At 44.9% G+C, this 20,778-nt stretch overlaps 1 protein-coding gene across 1 annotated transcript in view; it reads right to left on the bottom strand.

The window, feature by feature from the left end:
• Positions 1–20,778, bottom strand: part of LOC120394266 (testicular spindle-associated protein SHCBP1L-like) — a 47,943-nt gene that overhangs the window by 20,571 nt on the left and 6,594 nt on the right. The window contains 5 exon segments of the mRNA XM_039518502.1: positions 6,212–6,317; positions 9,614–9,677; positions 9,680–9,831; positions 11,168–11,254; positions 15,694–15,908. Coding sequence (XP_039374436.1) covers positions 6,212–6,317; positions 9,614–9,677; positions 9,680–9,831; positions 11,168–11,254; positions 15,694–15,908 — 624 coding nt within the window.

The following is a 20,778-nucleotide window of genomic DNA, read 5'->3' as shown; positions in this document are numbered from 1 at the left end:
GGTGTCTTTAGGGTGCCTACTGGATTTATGAAAGTAGGTATGGTGACCTATGGGTTTCTTGTATATAGTTGTCTGTAGGGTTCCATTGTTGAAGCTGATATGGGTGTCCAGGAAGTTGATGCTAGTGTGGGAGTGTTTCAGAGAGAGTTTAAGGGATGGGTGGTGGTGGTTGAAGTTGTGGTGGAAATCTATGAAGGAGTTTAAGTTGTTGTCCAGATGATGAAAATATCATTGATGTATCTCAGGTATATCATTAGTTTCTAGTGCATTCATGCCAGACAGAAGCCTTTGAGCTTTAGGATATTTATGTAGAGACAAGCTTCTTGAGAGGGCCATAGGTCCCAAGTTTAAAGGTGCTCTAGGAGTGCCTCCCTAAGTGAGGAAGTCTGGTGAACAGTCTTCAAATGCAGAGGAGCAGAAGGAAAGGTTACTCGCCTTGTGCAATAACTGCAGTTCTTTGAGGTGTGTCTCCCTGTGGGTGCTCCACTTTAGGGGGGAAGTGCGTCCTGGCACCGTCGATCGGAGATTTATGGTCTCGTGCATGCGTAGTTGGTGTTTTGCGGTGCTGTTGGTGCCGCGTGTAGCATGCACATGACCTGAGCCCTCAAGTTCCTTCTCTACCGCAGAGTCCTCACTGTGAACGCCACAGTAGAGGGGAGGTGTGTGGGTAGTGGAGCACCCACAGGGACACACATCTCAAATAACTCCAGTTACTGCACAAGTTGAGTAACCTTTCTTCCTCCTTTGAGTAGTGTCCCTGTGGGTGTTCCACTTTAGGTGACTGTCGAGCAGTGCTCCTCTAAGGGCTGCAGGGACTTTGGGTTCATTTGAGTCACTGAGGTAAGTACTTGTGAGGTCCACTACGGCGTCAGCCCTGGAGTCCTGTGTGACTGCATAGTGCTTTGTGAATGTGTGGACGGAGGCCCAAGTGGCTGCCTTACAGAGCTCTAGTATTGGAACATTATTAAGGAATGCTACTGAAGATGAAATGGACCTAATAGAATGTGCTCTAATGTGCTCCGGTGGTTCTGTATTCCAGATATGGTAGCATGTTTGAATGCATGTGGAAATCCATTTGGATAATCTCTGACTGGATATAAAGTCTCCTTTCAAGCACTCAGTAGTAAAGATGAAAAGTCTAGGGGATTTCCTGAAAGGTTTGGTTCTTTCAAGGTAGAACACTAGCACTCTTGTAATGTCTAGAGTGTGTAGGGCGGCTTCTGTTGGAGTACCATGAGGCTTAGAGTACAATGTCAGTAGGTGAATAGATTGGTTCATGTGAAATGCTGAAGTTACTTTTGGTAAGAATTTAGGATGCGGACTTAGCGTGATCTTGTCCTTGAAGAATGTTGTGTAAGGGGTGCTCATGGCAGATCCTCCAATCTCGCTCATCCTTCTGACCGAGGTAAGGGTGACCAGGAAGGCTAATTTCATTGATAAGTAGAGTAATGAGCTGGTGGCTAATGATTCGAATGGTGGTCTGGTGAGGCATTTCAGTACCAGGTTGAGGTCCCATGTTGGCATAGGTCATTGAACATCTGGGTAAACATTTATGAAACCCTTGAGGAAGCATTTTGTAGTTGGGTGTGCGAACATCAAAGTTCGATCTCTCAGTGGAATGCTGAAATGGCCGCAAGATGAACTCTGATGGAGCTCATTGTTAAGCCAGTGCTTTTCAGCTCCAATAGGTATTATAAGATAGATGCTAGTGGTGCTGAATCATTGTCAAGTGTCTTCCTTGACACCAGGCCGAGAACCTCCATTTTTGAAGGCAGGTATTTCTCATAGTCTGTTTCCTGCTGTTTAATAACACGTGTTTAACTTGTTCTGAGCAGGTTATTTCCTCACAGTGGAACCATTCAGGAGCCAGGCCTGTAGGTGGAGTATCTCCAGGTTCCCATGGACAGTGCGACCATTGTGTTGAGTCGGCAGATCCGGCCAGTGAGGGAGAACTCGCAGGGTGTATATTGCCATGTGTAACAGGTAAGGAAGGATACCATGCCTCTCTGGGCCATGTCAGAACTATAAGGATAAACCTTGTCCCTGTCTGCTTGTATATCACTGGTATCAGTGAAAACACATACATGAGTTGTACCTCCCATTTGATGAGGAAGGCATCCCCTAGTGACCGTAGTCCCAGTCCTGATCTTGAACAGAACATCACACATTTGCAATTAATCAGGGATGCGAACAGATAGATGGTGGGAGTGCCCCACCGTTTAAAGACTGAACTCAGGAGCTCTCCATTCATCTCCCATTCATGATCCTGAGAGAAGTACCTGCTGAGCATGTCTGCTGTTGCATTCTGACAGCCTGGCAGGTAACACGTTGCGATGTTTGTTATGTTGTATGCACCAATTCCAAAGTCTCATGGCTTCTGTGCATAGAGAATGTGAGCAAGCAACTCCTTGCCTGTTGATGTAGAACATGCAGGCGATATTGTCGGTCATAATTTGAATGGATTTGTTCCATATATGAGGTAGGAAATGTCTGCAGGCATTGCGGACTGCTTGTAGCTCTAACAAATTGATGTGCAGTTAAGTCTCTCCCAGAGACCATTTGGCCTGTATGGTGTGTTGACCACATGTGAGCACCTCAGCATATAAGTGAGGCATCTGTGGTGATCACTGTTGTCAGGGGTTCCTGTTGGAAAGGAATACCCATACAGACATTTTGTGGACTTGTCCAGAACGCATTACAATGGTGGACATTTTGTTTGTGTAGGTTGTGTTTGCTTGGTATGTATACTGTGCGCAGCCAATCTAAATGAGGCATCGCATATGTAATTTTGCATGTCGTACCACGAATGTCATGGCCGTCATGTGTCCTAGTAATTGTAGGACAGTGCGAGCCTGAACTTGAGGACTGACTTGTACCTCTGAGATGAGGTTCATGAATCTGGTAAGGGTTAATGACGCCTTGGCTTTTATAGCATCAAGATGTGCCCCAGTAAAGTCTAATTGTTGTACCAGGTTTATGGATTATTTTGGTTTGTTTATTTGTAGAACGAGCTCTCAGAATAGTGTGATAGTGGACTGCGTCCACTGTGTCTCGTAGAGTTGGGCCTTTGATAAGGCAATCGTCCAGGTACAGGAAAATCATTATTCCCTGTTTGTGTGGATGTGCCGCTACCACCATTAGAGTTTTGGAGAAGACTTTTGGTGCCATGGATAGGCCGAATGGTAGTATCCTGTATTGGAAGTGTTCTCATCCTACCATTGAGGCTGGCATTATCGTATGGTCGCTGTTGTTGTCTGTTGTTTAAGGAGTCTCTAGGTCTCTAATATGCTTGGTATCTCCTTCTTCTCTTTGCAGGGTTGGTGTAAATCCCCAAGGTGCAGACCATGGCCCAAGAGACCTTCACTGAATGAAGCACCTCGTCTGACTTCTGAGAGAAGAGTTATTCCCGGTCGAAAGGTAAGTCCTCTACTTTTGTCTGGAGTTCTTTTGATGTCCCTGAGGGCTGAAGCCATGAGGCTCAGCATGTTACTACAGCTGTGGCCGTTGTTCAGGCTGCTGTGACAACTGTGTCCAATGCAGCCTGAAGGACTGTTTTGGATATGAGCTGGCCCTCAGTGACAATGGCCTGGAATTGCGTCTGTTTTTCCTCTGGGAGCTCAGATGTGAACTGGGCAAGTTTCCCATAGTAGTTGTAGTTGTATTTGGCCAGTAGGGCTCAATAATTGGCCACTTGAAACTGAAGGGTGCAGGAGGAATATTCTTTGCGTCCAAACAAGTCAAGTCTTTTGTGTTTTGTCATGGGGTGTAATCTTGAATTGTGGCTGTTCGTTACGGTGATTTACTGCCTCGACAACTAGGGAGTTGGGAGGTGGGTGCGCAAACAGAAAGTTTGCCCCCTTGGATGTGCGTAATATTTTCTATCTGCCCTTTTGCAGGTGGGCAGAATAGAAGCAGGTGTCTGCCAGACTGTCTCTGCAGGATCCAAGATGGCCTCATTGATGGCACTGACAATTTTGGAGGTAGATGCAGGTTACAGTATTTGTACTAGCTTGTGCTAGTTTGTCTTTACCTCCTCTAGCGGGATGTCGTGCCTTTGCATGACCCTTGAACAGCTCTTGAAACTGTTTAAAGTCATCTGCCGAGGCTGGCAGTAGGGGCATAATCGCCTCATCTGGGAAGAAGATGAATTGTGTACAGAAGATGTCATGGTCTGTGCCCATCTCTGTGTCCTCCCCCTTCCTGTGTTTCCAAGGGTTGTGGTGTGGGAGATGCTGGGTTAGAGCACAGTTCGCATCTATGCACTGTGGACAGGCTAGAAAGCTGACCCCTTTTGAGCTCCATGGTTCTCAAATTGCCCGTTGCATTGGGAAAGCCATAGGAGGGTACATCCATGGGGGTCCACACCCTGGTTGGTTCATCTGGTGTCTTGGACCCATGTGGCTCCACGTTGGTCAGTGGACCTTAGGTGACGAGTGACGTGGAGATAGAAGGTATTGTCCCTGCATCTCCTCCTCCTCCTCATCACTGGAGAACTGTGCTGTCTTGTGGGCTGTGATCTCCTCTGGAGCCTGTGGGGGAGCCCTCGGCACCGAGTATCAGTTTGGTGTATATAAGTCACCCCATGGACAAGATCCCATTTCATGTGTCTCCAGGCATTTCTCCTCAAAGTATGGACCCATTCACTGGAACATATAGAGGATCAGGTACTGGTCCCAAGCCAGGTATTGGATTCCCTCAGATAGTGGGTAATCCCAAAGATTGTCTGCAAGGGTCTTTTCATATGCCTTCTAGACCCACAGGTGCTCAACAAATGTCCACTTAGGGGATGGGAGCATACCTGGGACACAGAACAGCACAAGGCACCTGGAACTCCATTAGAATGGAATCAAAGCATCATTCGCCTGGAGGCTCTGTGCTGTTAAATTCACCCTATGAAGGTTCCAGAGGGAAAGGGGTCTGAGCAGGTTTGTCTTCATTTACTTACTGAAGGCAAGGCTAGAGAAGCTTTGTCTACCTCCAGAAACCCATGAAGATCCTGAGAAGTATTCTTTTCCCCTGAATAAACAAGAAGTATTTTTAAAAAATAACTTCCCCTGTAATTCTTTCCTAATTCTCCAGAGGCATAGGAAGCTTACTCAGATATGCAACTTCTTTTACCACTGTTATCCAGAACTTCAGAGTTTTAGACCACTGAATGGTATCTTGCTCAGTTCAGTTCTGGAGTGGTGTCCACACCTGGAGGTGAGGCCAAGTATATCTCTTAGCTATGGTGGAACAAAAGGAGGCAATGGAAAGGCCAAGACGGACAGATTCAAGGGACAAATATCTCATTAAGGCAGAATTTCTGGATGAACAAAAACCAGGGGGGAGGGGGGAATGAGTGGGACAAAGAACCATCTGAGAGGAACAGAATTAAATGAAGCCAGGCTGCAAGAATTTGGGGTGGTAAGACTAGATAAAGCAGCAAGAGTCACTTTCACAGGTAGAAGGCTTCTAGCTAATTCAAACACAGATGAAGTTCCCTCTTGTGGAGACAGAGCATCTAGCTTCATGACCTTTTTTCATGGCTGTGGTGTCCACTGCCCCCTAGAGCAATAAGTAATAGTGGACACCTCATCTCCAAAACACCCAGAGCAGTCTCTTAACCTATGAGCCTGTGACAGCCTATCACTAACTGGTAAGAGATACCCTTTTCTAGGACTATTGCTGGCCATGGCAAAGTGGAGCTACTGCCCTCCAAGCCAGAAAAGAGAGATCCCCATGAACACCCTGCTGCACATCTACTTCTGTCAGCTCGTCTAATGAGCTCTATGGTCTGCTGGAGGGAGAAGGAGAAAGAAAATGTGGAAGTGTGGGGGAAGGGATGCCAGCAAGCCACAGTAGCCAAGGTTTCCCCAAGTGCTCAGCAGTGGAATGACGACAAGTTGTTTCTGCAAAGAGAGGTAAAATAAACAGAGCTTGTTGTGCAGTTACTAGGCTTACATATGAGGAGTTTTGACAACAACCAATAGTTCATTTCAGACTAATGGATTGCCTATTAGAAATGTATATTCTCTCATCCCATGGACTGAGAGGATTCTATGCGACCACTTCAGTTAGATCAGGAAGTAAAAGTTTAGTGGTCAATTCTGAATAACAATCTCCTTCAAGACAGCTATGTACTAATATCCCATAGGTCATTTGGCCTTGGTTTTGTTTAGCACACTTAGTCCTTCTGACTCATATAAAACATAATCGAAGTCTTCCTCACCATTTCTGCTGTCATTGTTTTAGCTACAATATGAGTTACAGCTTTCCCATCATCTCTGTGTCCTCTCCTACGCCTCAGTATCCTTGGGGTCAGAGGTCCATGAGCTCTGTAATTTAGACCAAAATCTATGTACTACAATTAGTTGTATACAAAGCATTTCTGATGGTATGTAAAATTGTTTGACTTTAAGAAGTTTTATGCTGAATTTATTAGATTTTAACAGATATATGCATTTAAACATCTTCATCCATGACAAATATAACAAACGTCTCCAGCATCACAAAACTTTAAGTATTAAATGCAAGATATGCAAAAGCAGCACATTTGGTATTTCCAAATTTGTTTCCAGAATCCTATAAATTAATATATTTCATGAATTTGGCTTTAGGGTCCTGGGCTTTGACCCATGTTTGAAAACAAACATTGAACTCTATTTAAACACTGTTCCCAGTATAATCCATTCAAAAAGATTGTCTGAGTGACCAGTACAGATAGCCTTAAAATATTTTTTGGCCTATTTTCAAAAAGCAGCTTCTAGCCTAGATCACCAGTTTGACTCCATCTATTGATACAACATCATTCCTTTACTATACCAATCCCCAATGAAAAGTGCATATGGAGTGTCCAAACAAAAACCTACCAAAAAAACCCTGACACATTTCTTAAAATGTAGGCACATCTTAAAGTGTGGTTATGGTTAGAAAGGGCACTCTTCAAATTATCTATGTTTCATATTCTTTCCTCCCTCAGTATAATAATCCACTTCCATTTTACAAAGCAAAGAGAATTTAAATCTGCAAGAGATGCAGGGCAAGGAGGAGGATTAGAAGGCATGAGGGGTGGGCGGGAGGAAGAGGCAGGACAGAAACAGAAGAGGACAGGGACAGGCTTGTTGGGGGAAGGGAAGAAAAGCAGGAGCAAAAGTGTCTGGAGCCACTAGACCACACTCCCCAGCAGAACCTGGAACTAAACCCATTATTCCCAAGTTTCAACATTACTTTGCTATCTAGGAAATCGTTGTGAAACCCACTGAAAGTATGTCTCTCCAGTCCCCATCTAGTGGCAGTCCCATACGGAAGATGAACTAACACAGCTGATAGCAAGAGAAGGCAGATTAAGTGGTAGAGAGCTGTGCCGTGAACCAAAAGATCCCAAATACGCTATTGACCTATGTGGGGGGTAAATCTGTTCCCACATACACCTCTACCCCAATACAATGCTGTCCTTGGGAGCCAAAAAATCTTACCACGTTATAGGTGAAACCGCATTATATCGAACTTGCTTTGATCCGCTGGAGCATGCAGCCCCACCTCCCCAGAGCGCTGCTTTACCATGTCATATCCGAATTCGTGTTATATCGGGTCGCATTATATCGGGGTAGAAGTGTAATGGAATTTGTTTTGAAATTTAAGATTAAAAAAAGACATGCATAAGACATTAAACTAACAGTAATGTTGCAAAGTCAAGCACTCAGAAGTTAGAAAATGTTAAAATTAAGTTTTCCTGTGCAGTCTTAATTCAGCTTCCTTGTGCATATGTTATGATAGAGTTTAATTATGTGTTCATGTATATTTTTTCCCTACAGAACTCCTGCCTCATTAAGTTCACAGGACAAACTGTGCTGTAGGAATGAATCAAGGTTGTGTACTGAGTGAAACTGTTGTAGGACTGCTGCCTCATTTGTTGCAGAAGTTGGAAGATGTGTAGTGAACGAGGCAGAGAACTACAGGAAGAAAAAGATGATCTTATCATTAGGACAGCTGAATAACATGGAAATTGAATTCTATCCCTGACACTGCCACAGAGTTCCTATGTGATGCTATGTATGTCACTTAAAGAAAACTTTTTACAGGTGGTCACTAATTGTGCATTCCTCATTTTCTAGGTACCTGCCTTGAGTTACATGTGGGTTCATTTACGTTAAGTGCTGAGTGCACACAACTGCAACTAAAGTCAATGGGCACTTTCAACATATAAAGTGCTATAAAACGATAAGTCCTCTAAAAACAAAACTTCAGGCTTCTCAAATTCAGCACCCAAAATTAACTTACACTTCTAACAATTTTGAATGTAAGCTTTGTACCTCAGTTCTCTATCTGGAAACTGGGGATGATATCATCTCGCCTCTCAGCGGATGTTGAAGATTAATTAATTAATGTTCATAAAGAACTAAGATACTTCAATGAGAAAAATACAGAAAACACCATGAGCAAATTAATAATTCTGTTCAAATTCTGCACTGAGTACAGTGCACAATAAATGATGATGAGGATAGAAAGAAATAGTGAATAGTGAACCATCTATCCTGTGCACTGAATGAGGAAGGGGTCCCATGGGGGGAAAAAAAGTGATAACATAATTAAAGACTGTCAGAGAGCATATGCACACCAGGACCTGAATTAAGGTTGCCATGGGCAACTCTTAACTGGCATTTACCAATTTCTGAATGCTTGACTTTGCAACCTTCTTTTAACGTGGGGGTTTTAATATAATATGGATTTACAGTACATATTTTTATACAGTGAAATACTGCAGTTCAGACAACATCTGGATAAGGACTGGACTCAAGTATGCTGATAAACTAAAGAAAAATGGAAGGACGAGATTTTTCTAAATTTTAGTGATTTAATAGTTCCACTGGAGAATAAGTACCAATCAGCTGGTTATCTTAATATAATAATTCCACTAGGGAGAATATCAGTCTCAACCACTGGCAGGAAGCTTTTAAATTCACAGTTTATAATTAATTACAGTGCTAGTTAACTTCTATTAACATTTAGAAAGGACAAGCAAGAAATTATGATGTTTAAGAATGGATTTTGTTGTAGGGCCCCAAGTATGAACTAGTAACTATAGAACAGTGGTTCTCAAATTATGGGGCACACCTGGGAATGTGTCACTGGAGGCAGAAGCTGTATGCATTTTTTTTTCAAGAGTTCCAGCTGTCAGCCCCAAGCATCTGGGGCTTGGGCAGCAGGGCCATGCACAACCAGGAGGCCAAGGGAGGGAATAAAGAGGACAGCCGGAGGCCTGTCATCCCAGGGCTCTCCTCACCCCCCAATCCCTCACCAGGATGTAGTCTGGGCTCTCCTCCCCCCAACGCCACCAACCCTTCACCTGGAGGCGCCTGCAGGGCTCTCGCTATCAGCCCCAGGACAGCAGCAGCGCAGAAGTAAGAGTGGCAATTGGGAGCTAAGTCTGCTGTGAAAAATGGTATTGACAAATAGCACTTTTCACATTGCCACTCTTACTTCTGCACTGCTGCTGGCACAATGCTGCCTTCAGAGCTGGGCACCTGGCCAGAGGTATATGTACCTGTGTGGCAAGGGCCGTAAATGACTACAGACACAAAGAAAGGGGACTCAGTCAAATAAGTTTGAGAACCACTGCTATAGAGGTTACCTGAGGCGAAGGTCCTCCCATATTTTCAGCAATCCACATAGCATTACTAGTTCATAGTATTTTTCCAACATTCAACAGCTTCTTCTGCTGTAGGTTCTTCTTTAATATTACTTTGGTACTGAATCAATTCCAAATGCATGTTTTTATACTTCTCCAGATTTTTTCTAAAACGTTGACCAATTGGAACAGGAATAGTTCCATTCTCAATATCACACCAACTGTGAAAATAAAACAAAAATATTATACTTCTGTTATAGGGCGTACAGGCCCCATGCTGGCAAGGAGGGGGTTAATGAAGGCCTCTGGACCCAACTGGCCCTGTGTCATTACACTTGCAACAGATGTCAGGTATGGAGTTAAAAGAAGTCCCAGCTCAGTGCTGGGCTGATCAGGAAAGAAAGCAGAGCTCTGCTTCTTCTTTGCCAAAGGAAAGCCTGGTTTCAGCCAAGAGTCAGATACAGCTTGCTGTCTGGATGAGCCTCCCAAAGGATGAGATGACCAGGCCAAGGAAGACTGACCAAAAGGCGGGCCACATGTTATTTCCTGCAGCCCTCCATAGGCACCAACTTCACCGGCAGCTAATCTCCCCTCTCATCCCCCTCCTCCTCACCTCCCCCCAAGTGTGTTGTGTCCCTGCTCCTCCTCCTACCTCCCAGCGCTTCCTTGGCTGCACTTAGGACTTTCCAGGGGGGAGGGGAGAGGAGCAGTGACATGGTGCGCTCAGTGGAGGAGGCGGAGAAGAGGCAGGGCAGGGGCGGGGATTTGGGGAAGGGGTTGGAATAGGAGCAGGGAGGGGGGAGAGTTGTGGCGGGGACTTTGGGGAAGAAGTTGGAATGGGGGCGGAGAAGAGGTGGGGTGGGGGCGGGGCTGTGTGTTTGAGACACCTGTAATAGACTGTTTGTTGGGGCACCAGGCACTGTCGCCCAGGGATCTCTCTGTTAGGGGTTCTGGGCACCTAGAGATCCCCCCCCCCAATCACCCAGGGGTCTCTGTTAGGGATGCTGGGCGCCCAGGAGTCTCTCTGTTAGGGGTGCTGGGCACCCAGAGGTCCCCTCCCCATTGCCCACGGTTCTCTTCGTTGGGACACTGCACAGTGTCTGTGATGAAGTGGAAATCTTCTGTAACATTTTTATAATTCCTAGGCGAGCCTCAGTTTCCCTCTCGACTTTGTGCTATGACCAGGGGCGGGTGGAAAGGGTTATGCAGTGCAGGAGAGAGTCAGCGCCTACGGCGGGCCGCAGGAAACGGCCTGCCGGCCACGTGTTTGAGACTCCTGGTGTAGAACATCAGTGTTACTGACCACATAAGGAATAGTTACAGGTGTTTATATTTTATTAAAACCCCTCTTCGCAAGGAGTAGGACTCAAGTGTGCCTTAGCTGGAGGGCTAAAGCACCAATGCAGTAGACCCTGTGAGAGGTGGCAAGTGAACGTTAGAGACCCTATGACAAGGTGAATAGTGCTAAAATGGACCATGAGGAGACCCCTCAGAGCTTCTTTAAAAAAAAAAAAACACTCACAAAAACCTCTCTCTTTTTTGGGGTAATATACTTACAGTTTAATTCTCTCTTCTACCAGTGCCGCATAGGTCTCACAACTTTCATCTTCATCCCAGTCCCTCCAAAGGAAGTCATAGAAAAACCTAAAAGATATATTGACGTTACAGGGGGTCCCCAGTATATGTCAGTATTGCGTTCTTGAAAAGGGCTATGGATACTGAAACGACAGATACCAGGGAATTTAACTTTTCCCCATAAGAAAAAATGGCCTGCCCCCCTCTACTCCTGCCCTGCCTCTTCCCGCCCAGTTCTGCCCCCTCCTCTGAGCGCACTCCATCCCCCCTCCTCCTCCTCCTCTCTCCCAGCACCTCCTGAACCCCAGGGGAGGCACCCAAAGAAAAGCCCTGCAAAAGGTGAAGCGACAGCTATGTGGATCAGAACCCGTTCCCCTATTGGTAAGCGATGGATACGAGAAATGACAGACAAGGGGGAGACTTATACCGGGGACCCCCCTGTATGATACTGCCACCACATTTGTTCTTGCGTGAGAAGCAGGGGAAAAAAAGCTGCCAAAATAACATATGGAAGGAAATCAACCTCACAACTTTTTACTGTGGTGATCTCAAGTTGTGAAAAACGTTTTCACTTCATAAAAACTACAACACCACAAATCTTATTTCCCCGCAAGGAAAATCTGCTTAATTTCTGCAGTTTGATTTCTCTCTTCACCTCACCAGCAGCCTTAGGTAAAATCTCAACAGCGCTTCTATAAGTTAATCCATATGGTTGTTTATGGCTGTCCAAAAGAAAAAATGTAGTTACCTACCCTTCATTTTTTTCCTTCTCTGAAATGGGCACCTGGTGCTCCATAATCTGTTATAACTAGGTTATTCTTTCTTATCTTCCAAGCCTGACGACTAAAAAAAATAAACTCCACTAGCTTCACAATGTAGTGCTGGCATTTAGAGAGAGGCAATCACTTCTCTTATCAGCTCTAACTCCCCAATCAACTGCTCATGCTAAGATGATAAATTATGAATTCTGATTATAACACAGGGAAATGGAAGAAACTGCTTACAGCAAAGAAAGATCCTAATATGAGGGAATCACAAGATTTCGCCATCTCCCTCTGCAGGAATATTCCATAAACAGAAAAAAGGAAGAACTGAGACATTTCCCCTCCAACTGGAAATGAATGCAAATTAGGTGACAACCTGGGAGAGATCCCACAGAGCACCAGATGTCCACTTAAGAGAAGGAAAAGTTACATGTAGGTAAGTAAATTTAACCTGTCTTCATCATGGGCACCTGGTGCTCAGTAATCCATTACAACTGGGAAGTAGCCAGTAAAACGTATCTACATAAACAGGAGGGAAACTTGAAACATCAAGAGTGAACCACAAGGGAAAAAAAACTGCTTGAGGATAGGTTTATTTTGTTTTACTTTTCTTCTGCCTTCCCTCAGCATGTGAAGTGGTTTATTGAAAGAAAGCCAAGAGAGCCTGCAGGACCTTCTGCCCAAAAGTTATATCAAAGACAAAACATCTATTTAAAACAATAAAGGAATGCACTGAAGTCCACAAAGCTATACTACAAAATTACTTCAAAGCACTATGCTGTTCTGTCCAGGAAATGGATGTATGCCTGAACTTTTACAGGAGGAGGGGGATCTTTTATGAACAAACTGTAGGCCTGACAAACTCCTTAATTTATCCATCTAGGACTAGTGTCTATGATGCTTTTGTTGCAATTTTCCTTAGGTCCTGCATCTAATTAAAATTGCATCCGATTTTCTTCAATAATTAGTTTTATGTAAACAGAATTTGAATATCCCAATATCTAAAAGGAAGTAACTGATTCTCTTAGTGGTGAAAGAACTTAGAATACAAGAAAAGCAAATAGATTAGTTCAAGTGGAAACCATAATTTCAGGGGACACAATTCTGGTGCAGGCCTGAGAATTATTTCATCTGCAAGAAAACTTCACAGAAAGATTCCAGATGGATAAAGCCCCCCAAACTTTAGACTAGATTACCCTTGCGGTCCCTTCTAACCCTATGGCTCTATCAACTAACTCTCCTGGTCAATGTAATTGCGAACAGGTAAAATGTTTTAATAAGTATGGGGAAAACTCCCCCATTTGTTTAGGAAAAATTAGATTATCTGAAGCATTAAACTATTCTACTAGTCTCCTAACACCATCTCTGCAGAGAGACAGCTTTAAGGAATTGGGAAATGTGAGGGTGTTGCAAAAAATGCTAGAATTGGAAGGAATATGCTACAAGTAGCCTAACATTGAGACCTGAAACTTCAGGAAGATTGTGTCATAGTCTGAGCAAGTGCCTATCTAGAAGGAACTCCAATATGTCCTTTCAAGAGCACCATGAGAATCAAGTTCTCAAAATCCTTGGAAGTTGCCAGATTTGTGAACAATTTCTATATTTGACTAGGATGTTCCATGAGCTCTCCTGAATATTCATGCTCTAGAAGGCAAAAACTTCAATTTCCAGGACAAACACTGTAGGTCTGGGAGTCTGAGAGGATCCTGAAATATGTTTCCACTTGACTAGGAAGTCTGAAATGCTTTTTTGGTCACGTACACTAAGGTATCTTACTGAAGGCCTGAATTAACCTTTTCAAAAGACACAGCAACTCCCAATATACTAAGCTATCCATCTTAACTGTTGTAAAGATTGCTGCTTCTGAAGCTATAGCTTTTGCTGCTGCCCCAGTCTATGACCTGCTCCTTGAAGAGTCAGAGGAATGCTTTAAAAAAGAAACGATAGAAAGAGTTGATAAAAGGGGAAGGAAAGCTGAGATGAACATGTTCTGACCTTAAAGCCTTACTGAAGTGGTTTTAAAGCTGTGGAACAAAACTCTCCTTCCTTAATGCTAACATTTTAGCACAGGATTACAGCCATTTGGATTGTCCATTGAAGCTGGCAGCTAATGGTGTAAGCAACTAGACACTCAGCAGTATCAGTTGAATGAAAAGTGGCAGGCTAGTCCAGTTTGGAACACATGAAAGGAAACTGGAAGAGAGAAGCTCAGTCAAATCCCTATAGATTCCAGCTATTTTGATAGTGTTATTGGTATAGGCAGGATGCTCTGCTGCACTCATAAGAAAAGTCAGCAAGAGTGGTAAAAAGGCAAGCTGAGTTAGGCCATGCTGAGCTAAGGGAGGCCAGACAGAAAACAGGTCTACTGACAGGCTGATCACTCTGCATCCTGCAAAATACAAAAATAAAATCAAATTGGGGGCAGGGGAAGAGAAAGCAGTGGTAAAACGAAGAACTATACTAGGCCCTACTGTCACCACACTTGAGGAAGCCAGGGAAACAGAGAGCTAGCGGGCATCAGCAGTTGGCAGGAGCCGGTCGACGGAACCCCTTGCCAGCTGGAGTCCTGGCTGCCGGACCCGCTCAGCCCGCTGCCGGCCTGGGTGAACAGAACCCAGGCTGGCAGCAGGAACCGGCGGACAGAAGCCCAGACCAGTGGTGGGCTCAGCACCGCCAGTCTGGGGTTCTGTCTGCCAGCCCCGCTCAGCCCATCACCGGTGTGGGGTTCCTGCCACCGGCCCCTTGCCAGCCGGGGTCTGGCCATCGGCCCCAGTCAGCCTGCTGCGGCCTGGGATACCAGCCGCCAGCCCTACTCACCTCACTGCTGGTCTGGGGTTCCAGCCGCCCTGCCCCGGCCCACTGTACTTAAGTGCCTGTGCTTAATTTGTGTTTTCGATTATTTACCTTCTAAAAAAGTCTCCCATGTCTTGCACCCCCAGAAAGGGCATCTCACACCACCACGGGGTGCGTGCACCCCAGGTTAAGAACCACTGCACTAAACTGATAAGATCTGCATTTTAATTTAATTTTAAATGAAGCTTCTTAAACATTTTAAAAACCTTGTTTACTTTACATACAATAGTTTAGTTATAATATAGATTTATAGAGAGAGACCTTCTAAAAACGTTAAAATGTATTACCGGCACGCAAAACCTTAAATTAGAGTGAATAAATGAAGACTCAGCACACCACTTCTGAAAGGTTGCCGACCCCAGCACTACACTGTGAAGCTAGAAGGAAATGGCAAAATATTTTCAAGATGAAATGACTCACTGAAAGAAATCCTTTTCTGCAAACAGTTTGTTTCTACACATTAACAAGCATTTTGTCAGAAAATTCCTGACTGGCTCTACTCAAGATACAGTACTGCAAACTTTGAAAACACCATATGGTTGGTGCATTAAGATAAAAGGGTCAACACCTTTTAGAGTAAAAAAACCAAAAGTGTTAAGGCAAAGCACCAGAATCCAGATAGAGTTGCTGAACCTCAAGTCCAAAAGCTGTTCAATCCTGGACTAAGTAAATCCAATCAAACTGCAAGGGTTTTTTGGGGCATTAACTGGACTGCATCAAAATGCTTTTTCATCCTTACCACTTTTTAAACTGAGATTTTTGTTTGTGAATACTCTTACACTATTAATGAAGCAAAGTAAATCTTTCTAATCTTTCTATTTTAGGTACAGTTCCTCAGTTAACATTTTAGCATCTCTGAATGGCAAAAATACAGGGGAAAAAGCTAAATACCTCACAACGTCCAAAGCCTGGGCAATATCAAATACTACCATATCCTGCCCCTCGACAGGGTAGATTTCCAGCAGAGGTACAGAATGGTCCAGTTCCTCCAAAACATTATCAACAAGCTCTCTTGGAATATTTGCAATATTAGAGGAAAATGGTTCAGCAACAGATATAGAAGCTTTCAAGTGAGATGAGGTGCTCTGAGATGGTTTGCAAGAAACCTAAGACATAAGAAATATATAGTTACAAAATGTTTTTAAAATGTCTATTTCTTTGTTAGTATGATCCTGCAATCCTGCCACACACACAATTCTTAACTTTCATGGGAGTGCCACCTGTGGAACTAATCCATACTATAAAACTAATTAGTGAAAATGACATCTTCCTTTAATTTTACCTGAAAGCAGTAGTATGATTTTAAGAGAAAATGATTAGTTTGCTACAGAATAGGTAAACTGAAAATTGAGTTATTTTTTAATCTAAACACTACAGACAGCTGTAGAGGCCAGTATTTAAGCCTGTTTATCACTCAGGGTGAGAATTTGCTATTTCATATTCTACCTATCTAGTATGTCAAGCTCAGTTTGAGGTTTTGTTTATTTACTAGGTAATTTCTTTGATCTGTTTGCTATCACTTATAATCACTTAAAATCTATCTTTTTGTAGTTAATAAATATATTTTACGTTTTAATCCAAACCAGCGTGCATTTAACTAAGGTGTCTGGGGAAAATCTCAGCTTGGTTACCACAACTATGCATGGTCCTCTTCACATTGAGGTTAAGCCCATATATAATGACCAGATTTGACCAGGGCAGAATGAACGGTACTGTTCTGGGGTCCTAGGCTAGGAGGCTGGTGATTAGAGAGCCTGCATGTGACTGCAGCTGGGTGTGTCCCTAACCTGTGTGAATACTGGTGAAAGTGCAAGCTTGGAGGGCTTTGCAACTTGTCACGGCAACACAGTGTGAGAGGGAGCTGGTGGGTCAGAGGGCTCAGTAATACCCCAGTTCTATGGAGCACCCCAGGGAGGAACCCATCACAGGAATCCTGTGGGGGGGGGGAGGGAATACAGCATGTAATCTCATAGTTAAAGACTACTGTACTGTTTATAGGAGCAGAAGTTAAGATTGTGAAAGCGACCTTCATTTTGGTATTTCCAGACTCTGGAATACTTCATTTTTAACCTTAACTTCAGTATTTAAAAAAAAAAACTACACATCACATGTTGCAGAAAGGAACAGTTTAGTTAAAAAAGAATTGATAGTCTAATCCTGTCCCTACCATTACCCTCCAACCTGCAAATTCAAGGAAACAGGATATAGTTATTCTTTTTTTCCAGTTCTCAAGGACTAATGTGCAATAACAAGCACTTGAACCAGTCTCAGAAGCACAAAGAGATCGTATTGCAAACCAGGATCCCCAAGCAGTGGAGTAATTATGTCCATAAAGTTGGGTGAAGAACAAAGAAACTACTCCACGGCTAAATAGCAACTCAACTCCCATGAGGTTTTGTGTAGTTATCGGTCAGGAGAAGCACAGTAAGTCTCAGCAAGAGCTGTACACATCTCGGAATGAAACTGGAGAAAGAGGAAAATTGTTTCCTCTAATTCAGCTGTTTACCAAAATCTTGCAGGATTTTCATTCCTAGATTTTAGCTTCTCTGTGGAAGACTGCTGGGAATCCCTGGCATAAAGATTCCAAATCAGTGGGAAGAAGGGTAGGGTCATGAGATCTGTGTGGACCAAAGCATCCCTAAGTCCACTTTCCATAAGGTAAATAATCTCTTTTCCAATGCTTGTCCACAAGGATCCCACGCTGCAGGTGAGTGACCAACAGTTACCTCTCAAAAAGCTGGCTGTAGGATTCCTATCCAAGATGCCACAATGGAATAATGATAGGTATGTGAACTTATCAAACTCCAACTAGCTTCTCTACAAATCTCAGGAATACGGAATGGAAGAGTATACAAAGATGGTATTTTCTACAATCTGGCTACCATACACAATAGCTCAAAGTATGTCCTTTTCTGCACTTGAAAATGTTAGTGAATGCATCTAGTTCCAAAAGCATGCACAAATGGAGGACCTAAAAAACAGTTACTCACCTTCTCATAATTGTTCTTCAAGATGTGGTGTTCATGTCCATTCCAATCAGGTGTGTGCGCATGCACGTGCACAGTGGCCGGATGATTTTTCCCATAGCAGCATCTGTCAGGTCAGTCTGGGCGCCCCCTGGAGTTATGTCTTCATGGCGCTCAATATAGGGCCCTGCCGACTCGCCACCCCTTCAGTTCCTTCTTGCCGGCTAGAGGGGAAGGAGGGAGGCATCTCAAAGAACAACAGTTAGGAGAAGGTGAGTAATCGTTTTTTCTTCTTCGAGGCTTATTCATGTCCATTCTAATCAGGTGACTCCCAAGCCCAAGTTCAGGAGGCAGGGTTGGAGTTGTCACTGATTGGAGTACTGTTCATCCAAAGGCCACATCGTCTCTGGCCTGCTGGGTAATCGCATAGTGCATGGAGAAAGTGTGTTTGGAGGACCACATCACTGCCCTGCAGATTTCCTGAGTAGGGACCTGGGCCAGGAATGCTGTAGATGAAGCCTGTGCCCTGGTAGAGCGTGCAGTGATCGGAGATGCAGGAACACCTGCTAGGTTGTAGGACTCACGAATACAGGATGCTATCCATGATGAGATGAGTTGGGATGACACAGGCTGACCTTTCATCCTGTCCGCTACTGCCACGAATAACTGGATTGATTTGTTGAACAGTTTTCTTCTCTCGATGTAAAAGGCCAGTGCCCTGTGGACATACAGAGAGTGAAGCCCTCTGCTCCCTGCCGCTGGAATGAGGCTTAGGGCAGAAGACCAAGAGAAAGATGTCCTGGTTGATGTGAAACTGTGACACAACCTTCGAGAGGAAAGCAGGATTGGGCCTGAGCTGAACCTTGTCCTTATAAAACATGGTGTAGGGAGGGTCTGATGTTAGGACCCTGAGCTCAGACACCCTCCTGGCCGAGGTTATTGCTACCAGGAACACCACCTTGTAAGAGAGGTAGAGCAGGGAGCATGTTGCTAAAGGCTCAAAGGGGGGCCCCCATGAGCCTACAGAGGACCAAGTTGAGGTCCCAGGCAGGGACAGGCTGATGGACATTAGGGTATAGCCTGTTGATCCCTTTTAGGAATCGGCTGCCCACAGGGTTAGCAAACACAGAGCGGCCCTGCACACCCAGGTGGAAGGCTGAGATGGCAGCTAAGTGCACCCTTATTGAAGACAAGAGTCTCTCCTGCTTCAGATGGAGGAGGTAGTCCAGAATGAGTGGCACTGAAGCTAGCATCAGGGGCAAATGGCGCTGCGCCGACCAGATTGAAAATCTCTTCCACTTGTTAGGGTATGTGGCTCTCATAGAGGGTTTCCTACTGCCAAGGAGGACCTGTCTGAACAGGAAAGCTCCAACAGACTTTACCATGGAGCTTTCACGCCGTGAGATGAAGCGACTGGAGGTTCAGGTGTTGGAGACGCCCGTGATCTTGTGTGAGAAGATCTGGGAAGAGCAGCAAGGTAACTGGGGCTCCCATGGACATGTCTCGGAGAGTTGTGTACCAGTGCTGACGGGGCCAGGCTGATGCTATCAGTATGACCTGAGCTCAATCTCTGAGGATCTTGAGAAGCACCTTGTGAACGAGTGGTATGGGTGGAAAGGCATATAGAAGAGAACCTCCCCAATGGAGGAACACATCTGCGCTGGAGCCTAGGCTGTGATTCTGGAAGCAGCAGAACCGCTGGCACTTCCTGTTACGTCACATGGCAAAAAGGTCTACCTGGGCAAAACCCCACCTCTGGAAGATTGAAATTGCGACATCCGGGTGAAGGGACCACTCATGGCTGTGAAATTATCTGCTGAGGTGGTCTACCAGCTCGTTCTGTATCCTGGGGAGGTACGACATCAGGTGTACTGAAAGTTCTACACAGAAGTCCCAATGCATGAGGGCTTCCTTGCACAGGGGAGAGGAGCATGCACCCCCGTTTGTTAATATAGAACACTGCTGTTATATTGTCCGTCATGATTGATACTCATTGTCCAGTTAGGTAAGGATGGAAGGTCTGACATGCTAGGCACACCACTCTCAGCTCTCTGACATTGATGTGGAGACCTAGATCTGCTTGAGACCAGAGGCCGTGAGTTCTGCAGTCTCCCAGATGAGCTCCACAGCCCAAGTCTGATGCATCCATCACCAGGGACAGAGACAGCTGTGGGGCAGCAAAGGAAACCCCTGAGCACACCTCCTGAATGTCAATCCACCACCAGAGGGAGTCGAGGACCGGGCAAGGCAGGATCACAATCCTGTGCAAACTGCCCCGGACTGGCCAATACACTGACACAAGCCACGACTGAAGTGGTCAAAGTCTGAGTCTGGCATGCTGCACCACATAGGTACAGGCAGCCATGTGTCCGAGAAGCTTCAGGCAGTTCCTTGCTGTAGTGGTGGGGAACTGGCTGAGGCCTCGAATTATATCGTTGAGGGCCTGAAACCTTGCCTCTGACAGGTATGCCCTAGCTTGGGTTGAGTCCAGTGCTCCTCATGAACTGTATCCTCTGGACGGGAGACACAGTCAATTTTGCTTCGTTTAGAAGTACACCAGGCTGTCTAAGGTGGCTCTGATGAATCTGACTTGAGCTTCCACTTGGGTCCTGGAGCGGCCTTTGATCAGCCAGTCGTCAAGGTACAAAAATACCTGTACCTGGTGCCTTCGCAAGAACGCAGCAAAGACTGACATGCACTTAGTGAAGACTTGAGGTGCTGCTGACAGGCTGAATCGGAGGACAGTAAATTGGTAGTGGGTACTGTTGACCACAAACCTGAGGTACTTCCTGAGGGGCTGAGTGATTACGATATGAAAATGTGTCCTTCAAGTTGAGGGCGGCATACTAGTCTGCTGGATATAGTGAGGGGATGATAGAGGCCAAGGAGACCATGCAGAACCTGAATTTCTTTATGAACTTGAGTTCTCGCAGGTCCAGGATAGGCCTGAGGCCACCTTTGGCTTTCGGTATTAGGAAATACCAGGAATAAATGCCCTCACCCCGTGTTC

This window comes from Mauremys reevesii, unplaced genomic scaffold, assembly GCF_016161935.1.
Source record: "Mauremys reevesii isolate NIE-2019 unplaced genomic scaffold, ASM1616193v1 Contig45, whole genome shotgun sequence".
NCBI lineage: Eukaryota > Metazoa > Chordata > Testudines > Geoemydidae > Mauremys > Mauremys reevesii.
This window is presented reverse-complemented; position numbering and strand designations above follow the sequence as displayed.